The sequence below is a fragment of the Medicago sativa genome, chromosome 6, assembly GCF_051527215.1.
Source record: "Medicago sativa cultivar Bolivia chromosome 6, Bolivia_mono, whole genome shotgun sequence".
In the NCBI taxonomy this organism is placed as follows: domain Eukaryota; kingdom Viridiplantae; phylum Streptophyta; class Magnoliopsida; order Fabales; family Fabaceae; genus Medicago; species Medicago sativa.
Window position 1 is genome coordinate 13,297,890 of NC_140754.1, and position 8,007 is coordinate 13,305,896.

The following is an 8,007-nucleotide window of genomic DNA, read 5'->3' on the forward strand; positions in this document are numbered from 1 at the left end:
TATATATTTCATATATATATATTTCTATAGTGTTTACTTCGTTCACAAAATTATGTACCCCATTAATTAGAGGTACACCCCCACTATATAAACACTACTAATGTGTGTGTTCCATCCGATGTGGGACTTCCACTTTTTTCAATTCACACAACACTAGTTCTACCCAACATGAGAATTTGTGTTTAGTCTTTTTACTCAATTTCCACACATGTTCCAACAGTTTGTTACAAATTATTTCAATCTTTTGACACTAAGTTTTTTTTTTTTTGGTACATGGCACTAATTTTCTTTCTCCTCTTAAAGGGATTTTTTTAATTTATTTTTTTACAAAAATTATGGAGTCACATTTTTTTGTACTGAAAAATATGGAGTGGTTATTTTTTTGAAGGAGTGGTTATTGTTGTGTGGAAAAAGACACAAAAAGATAAAAAAAAAATTGGACACAAACAAAGCCCATTAATATTGTCTAATTCATATATATTAATGGAACGAACAGTTGTCGTTGGTTAATTTACAAACTACTCCTAGTTCTTTTACCGAAACCCTAAAACACAATAAACGGGAGGCACCGTATGATTTCTCTCTTCTATTTCCTTTCCCACCGGCGTCATGGGTGCTCATGCAATTCCCTGCCAATGAAAAGGAAAAGAAAATCTTCAACGGAAAAATTACCACCAGTGAAACACTTCCGAAATCCATTGAAAAGGAAGAAGAGAACTTCTTTCAAATCTTCACAACAGTTGGTTCAGGAAGAAACAAGTTCATATTTACCTGATGATTGCTGGGAAATTGTCTTCAGATTCCTCATCATCAACGACAACAACCGCCATTACTGTTTAAATTCTCTATCCCTCGTCTCCAAACAGTTCCTCTCCGTCACCAACGGTCTTCTATTCTCGCTTACTATCTCCTATCAAACACGCCCTTTCCTTGATCGCCTTTTTGAAAGGTTCACAAACCTCAATTCCCTCAACATCTCGCGTTACAACTGTGACCTGGACATGCTTCTCTACGAAATTTCTTGTTTCCCATTAAATATCACATCACTCAAAATCTCCAACAATCACACTAATGCAATTCACTCTTTGTTATCCAAGTTTCGACGTTTACAACATTTGGATCTTGAAGGCAATTATCTTCTGAATGATAAACATGTTGCCAAGTTGTCTTTGTTTCTTGTTGATTTGGTGTCTATAAACCTTATTCAATGCTTCGACCTCACAGAATTATCGTTGTTTACACTCGTTAGAAATTGTCCTTCACTTAGTGAGATCAAAATGGAAGATACGGCTATTGGGCAAGAGATGTTAGAGAATAATGATTCTTTGAGAGATATTGGTGTATACCCTCAATTAAAGTCTCTCTATTTGGGTTACAATAGCTGGTCAAGTGTCGAAAAAATCATAATGTTTGGTTCTTCTTTCCCCAATTTGGAGTTGCTTGATTTGACTCGCTGTGATTGGATATCTAAAGATATTTGGCAAGTTATAAGGCGATTTTATATGATTACACATTTGTCCTTAGACGGATGTTATTCAAATGTGGACATATTTGAAATGAACTTTGTATTACCCAAGCTAGAGGTGTTGGACTTGTCATATACAGATGTTCATGATGAAACACTCTATGCGATCTCAAAGAGTTGTCCTAGGCTTTTGGAACTATCACTTATAGGTTGTGACGATGTGACAGAGAAAGGAGTGAAAGATGTTGTAGAGAACTGCAAACAACTGAGAGAGATTGTATTGGAATATAATCATATAAGTGATGAAATTATAGAACTCGCCATGGATGCCCACTTTAAAAGTGTTCTGAACTTTGTATGAACAGTGTAAGTTGTCCTTGTTTTCATATATACTTCTCTAAGAAATTATTTTTTAAAATTGTCAACTTACTATTCATATCTGAAGTATCTTGGGGTGGGAGTAGAATTCTATATTCTATTCAAATAAATGTGAAACAAAGATGATATGAGTTCATTATATATTATATCAACACAAACATGTTTAATTATTTAATCACCACTATGGAGAATGAGTCCTTTTTTGCATGATGTAAATTCTTGTGGTGATAACGTGACAGATTGTAAGAAGCAGTTGGGTGTTGTGATGTGAGTTGGTGTCATCAATAGTTCTCGTTGTTGATTAAATTGAGTATGAGTGTTATATTGTGCTTGTTTTCATCATTGTATATGCAAGTGTTGAATTGATGTGATAAAAGTAATTCACACACACACACACACACACACACACACACACACACACACACACACATATATATATATATATATATAGGATTACCATATTGATCAATGAGTATGTGTCCATGTAATAACACAAGTAATTTAGGTATATATGAATAGGATCAAATGTCATTATGTTTCCATCCTGAAAGTTCTGGAATCTAGTGGATGGGTGTTTATATTTGCGGTTTTGATTGTTTGATAGGTGTGGGTTTCACAGTCAATTAGCTAAATTATCACTGTTGATTCATTTTGTGTATGTCACAGGTTACCGGAGATCAAGGGAAGATGTTTGTTTTTCGAGAAATTTAAGCAAGTTTGGAACTAAAGAAACAGCTAGAACTAGAAGATTTCAAAGCTCAATTGAGCACAGAAAAAATTATTTATTTTGTTCACTTTCTCATTCATTGTTGGAGCAAAAAAGTCCGTTTTCCAATTGAACCGTTTATTGGCAAATTTTATTAACATCATTGTTATTGTTTATTCTGATTGCTGAGGTTACCTATGTTTTATTTGGTAAATGAATTTGATGAAACGAATCAACCTTAGGTTAGGTCAAAGATAAAATAGATTCTAGCTTATGACAGCTTCTCAATGAGAGAATTATTTGTTTATTTTACTTTAAAAAAAGCATTTAGAAGTTTATAGGAGTTCATCACATCGATTACCTGGAATTATTTGTTTTTAGAAGTTTATACTTCAAAAAAGGTAAGACATTAACATTGGGATGTCTTGTAAAGTTTAAATTACTCACCTGTTTGGTAGAACACTAAACCAATGTGACTCACATTGGGATGTTAAAGACTAAAAATGATATGTTTTTGAGATACATAATCATATGATACCCGTACGAGACATGCCGGATAACTAATAGAAGTATCCAGACCTAAACAGTTGTTTTTTGTTTGCTTCGACATACCTCGGGCATCCATCAATCATACAAGGACTTGTCTATGGTAATCATAATCCTCAGCCACTCCAGTTTATTAAATGGTTAACTAATCCTCATAACTAACCTTTGCCACATCAGCGGTGGCTCTAACTAACTGTGTCACACCGGCAGAGATGGCTGACTATAACACTTGTGATGATGGGAACAGAAGAATTCCTTCACAAATGCATTTTTCAGTTCAACTATTTTAACAAAATGCGGACTGTGGAGTCTTTCATAGTATGCAAGCTATTAATTTTTGTAACTAGCAGGTTGTCATGTGTACTGATAGATTTATCTTTCAATGTTTCCATAGTCGTTTAATTTTTTTTGCAACAAGTTGGTCATTTAATTTGTCATAAAATATTTCTACCTTTAAAAATTGTTACGTGGAAGTTTAATGCTAAAGTTGGTCTGTTCAAATTCACTTATCTCAAAACTATGATTCATATAGGTGTATTATCCAATATTGGTGTCAAACAAAATTGATTGATTGCTTAATTTATAATGTTGTTCATGAGACTTTTATCAAACAGGAAAAATATTTGTCGCTTGTATAACTACAAGAATATTGCAAATAAGATTCGAAAGTATTTCAACATTGAAAATACTGATAGTTATACAAAATCATGCAATTGACGGTATTGATAGTTCTACAATTGAATGCACTAACAGTTATACACAGCCAATGAATGAAATAGTAACAGAATCAAGAAAGAGATGGAAAAATGTGGTCACATGTGTTGACTGGATGACTATGAAACTACTGTTTTAAGATCCTAATTTTTAGGATCCATTATCTTTTTTTGTTATTGTTAGGAACTCTATGATATGCTCTATTTGTTACCAGTTTTTAGGCATTTAGTTTTCAAATAGTAGTTTCTTTATGCATTATTTTAGGCTTTTCTTTATGTATAAATATGATGGTTATCATTCAATAAAAATATCCCTTTCATGCTGTTCACATAACATATTCTTTTCCACGTTAAACCTTTCTATATCCAACAACCTGTCCTTCCTTCGAGCACCAATGATGTACTATCTCGCGACACTGAATGCGATAAACTGTTTTATCAGGAATGTATGCAGCCATTTCCTCCACTTTATGCACATGTTATCCTTTAGTATTTTTTCTGTTTGCTTAGACATTTCAGGAACAAATAAAAAAAATATAAGTTAGAAGAGATGAGTTGAAGCTGAACTATTAAAAATTTATACTAGACCTGAATTAGCTCAATTATGACACTTATTCTTTTTGTGTATGCTACAGGTTACCGGAGATCGAGAGAAGAAGGTTGGTTTTCAAAGAAATTTAAGCAAATTAGGAAATAAAGAAATAGCTAGAACTAGAAGATTCCAATGCTCAAATGAGTGCCTAAAAAATTCTTTATTTTGTTCAATTTCTCATTCATTGTTTTGTAATAATTGTTGGAGCAAAAAGTCTGTCTTATTGGATTAAAGTGAAGTTTTCCAATTGAACTGTTGATTGGTAAATTTTATTAACATCATTATTATTGTTTATTATGATTTCTTGGTTACCTATGCTTTACTTGGTAATGAATTTAATGAAATGTATCAACCTTTGGTTAGGTCAAAGTAAAAATAGATTCTAACTTATGACAGCTTCTCAATTAGAGAATTATTTGTTAATTTTACTTTAAAAGAAGCATTTAGAAGTTTATAGGAGTTCATCACATTAATTGCCTGGACAAAATTAATCTTTAAATAGGTAAACTAAAGAAGTAGAATGTTTCTTAAAAAATGTCAACATAGTTGATTGAATGGACAAAGAGTGGTGGTGATCGAATTCAGAGCTTGCTTCTGAAAAGGAAAATCAATTAAAATGTTATAATTTACCAAATTGGGATGACAAAACTAAAAAGGTAGATGCACAAATAAATTTTCGATACATGCATTGTTCCCTCTATATGCTGATAATTGTATTAATTAGTTGGTCACACTGCAAACAATAGATTCACCTATGCGTCTTTTAATTCTGATTGAAAGAATTGGACGACCTGGCTACCATTACTGCAAACAGTGAGAGAGGAACTGCGGAACAAAAGAGTAAAACCGACGGTCCTAGGACTAGTTTTTGTTCAATTACAAATCCTAAACACTTTGAAAAGTTACATGTTAGGAATTATAACAACTTGGATGTAGCTTTAGCTATTCTTCACATAATTGTAGACAGCATCAGAGGATTCAATCAGATATTGAATAGAGAAATTGCATTGAAGGCTGATGAAAAAATACTGAATTTTGGAACCTCAAGTCTCTATCTAGGAAAAACCACATAAATCTTTTTCTAAGATAAGAAAGTAATATAGAAAATCCACATATTGTTGGAAGTAAAAGGCAAAGGACTTATATTTCTTAGTAACTTGTCGATCTAAAGTGTCTTAGATTTTCACTCATTTACTAGTTTTTGACCATATCTTCTTCCAAATGTATCCGTCGTCTGATCTTCCGCTAAGTGTCTGCTGTGGTTGTGACCACTCTTGTTGGGTGAAACTCTGCATATATAGAAGAGTTTCCTGTTTTCCTATTACTTATTCCAGAAGAAAACTAAATCAATGTGACTCACTTTGGGATACATAAATTTTAATATTTCCTATGAAATTTGCAGACAATAGAACTAGTCAATTGCTTAGATTTGAGTAACAAAAGCTTCACAATCACAAGCTTGGACATCTCAAATTGTTTTTGCGACTACTGCACTTGCGTGAAAACATCAGTAAATAATTCACACCTCTACTTTGTGGTGAAGTGAATGGATATAATTGATTATCACTTCAGGGACCAATTCTTACCCTATAACCTCAAAAAAAAAAAAAAAAAAAAGTACCCGGATTTATAAATTCCTAGAAAGCAAGATACATAAACCAACCATAAGGAATACTTTTAGCTCATCTTAGAGAACATTTACGTACACAAATATCCACTGATGATTTTGTTGCAACACCTTTAATTCTTCTTTCTTTATGCTTACCTTTTCAAATTATTTATTGATGAGATAATTTTTAATACATAATGTAGCAACAAATAAAAATAAAAGTCATGAGTACACACACATATTATAGCAGCCCTGATATTGAATTATTCTTTATTATGATTGCATTGCATTTAACACTTACAAATTAGCAGTCCATGACATGCCAAAATAATTTATTTGAAGCTCAATGTATTTTGTTTACTTGATAGAAGTTGAATGTACTTTGTTATAAAATATTGAGCCTAAGCATCTCAATATTTTGTACACCATGTCAATTCAATTGAAACTTCTCAAAGCATCGAACCTCCTGTAACGCCTTGAACCGTCATAATATTCCTAAAGGCTTAGAAGCCCTCCAGAAAGGCTCTAAGACCTCCAGAAGGGCTCAGGCGCCCTCAATAAGGGCTCTTGAGACCTTGGCGCTCTCGCCTTGAGGCACCGCCCTTCTAAGCTTCTAGAAACCTCTAGAAACCGCCTAAAATACACAAATACCCCTGTTGCTTGGGAACCAAGCAACCGAAACCCAAGCCCATAGCAGGCTATAAATACTACTCTTGAGAGCATTCTCAGGCATCTAATCATCAGTCTAAACCCTAGAATCCTAGTATTCCTTACCGTACTTTTTTGCAAGTACAGTTGGCGCCGTCTGTGGGAAAAGGTAAAACTAACCTTGACCACGTTTCTGAATCGCATATCGTGATTTGGAAACCCTAAACCATAACCTCATCGCCATGATCCCCCGATCATGAACGCCGTAGAGACAATGAAACCTCAAGGTCTCACAACCATGGCACTCGCAACGTCAATGGAGCTATGCCAGGTTCTATCTCTCCAAACCGTGACTATTTAACTCTGCTTATCATCGTTATGCCAGATTTTATCTCTCCGAAATTATTATTTAAATATGCATATCATCATGTTTTGGCTATTTGAATCCTCCTATTTCTAAATTTTATAGTGAACCCTTATCGCAAATAATATTGCGAAGTCTGGAGTATGATAACCATGGTCTCCTTTTTGGTAAACCGTACTATTTAGATACCTAGCCTTATTTTTGTTTGATATGCGACATCGATTTATTAAAAGTTACCTCCTTACCTTCTTAAACCGGTGCTAATATTTTAAAAGAAACCTGTTTAAATTGATATATCTAGGTTTCTACCTGGTTGTGATTGGCTATGTACTATACCTCACACGAAAGCTTTTTTGGTTCTTATTAATTTCAACCCTAGTAATTTTTGATCCTGGTGTGGGTTTATTATTCCTATAAATTCATGTTTCTTCAAGACTTATTCCTTGTATTTCCATTATTCCGTTGTTTCACATAACTTTGTTACTTATATTATTCTCATGGCTTACTTTCGTATCTTGATTGCAACATAATGGAAGACAAATTACAATCGTTAAATCCTCTCTTTTCTATAATATAAACTATCAATAACTATTCTCAGAACATTATTATTACGAAAATAATTGTATTAAAAGGTTCATTGTTTGTTCTTAATATATGTTTTCGACTTTCGATCATCAGAGCGAGCATAGATTGAAAAGGACTAATTAATCTTAACAAGAATCAATGCTATTATATTGTGTGACCCTCCATTTTTTCGATAAAGGAATCATATGATATGTGTTTCTAAAATTTTCATATACAAACGATACATATGATATCACACGGGTTTGACAGTTGATATGAACGTAGCTAACATGATTTGTTCACACTATGTATGTGATATCTTTATAAGGAGCATTCTGCAAAGCTCGGTTGGATGAGGACTTCAACAAAGGCGGTTTAAGGTTTGATGAGCAGTTGAATGGGAGCACTCACCCACATCAGTA

The 8,007-nt window shown here is 33.3% G+C and overlaps 1 protein-coding gene across 1 annotated transcript; it reads left to right on the top strand.

Annotated features, from left to right (window-relative positions):
• The first annotated feature begins 540 nt into the window (after positions 1-540).
• LOC146912990 (F-box/LRR-repeat protein 16-like) lies at positions 541-2,582 on the top strand. Its single transcript, XM_085718335.1, has 2 exons — positions 541-1,831; positions 2,510-2,582. The coding sequence occupies exon 1, from the start codon at positions 573-575 to the stop codon at positions 1,824-1,826; it is 1,254 nt and encodes a 417-aa protein (XP_085574461.1). The 5' UTR covers positions 541-572; the 3' UTR covers positions 1,827-1,831; positions 2,510-2,582.
• The last annotated feature ends 5,425 nt before the right edge of the window (positions 2,583-8,007 follow it).

What these genes read in the sequence shown, in the direction of transcription:
- LOC146912990 (XM_085718335.1), top strand. Translation starts at nt 573, where the DNA reads ATGATTTCTCTCTTCTATTTCCTTTCCCACCGGCGTCATGGGTGCTCA.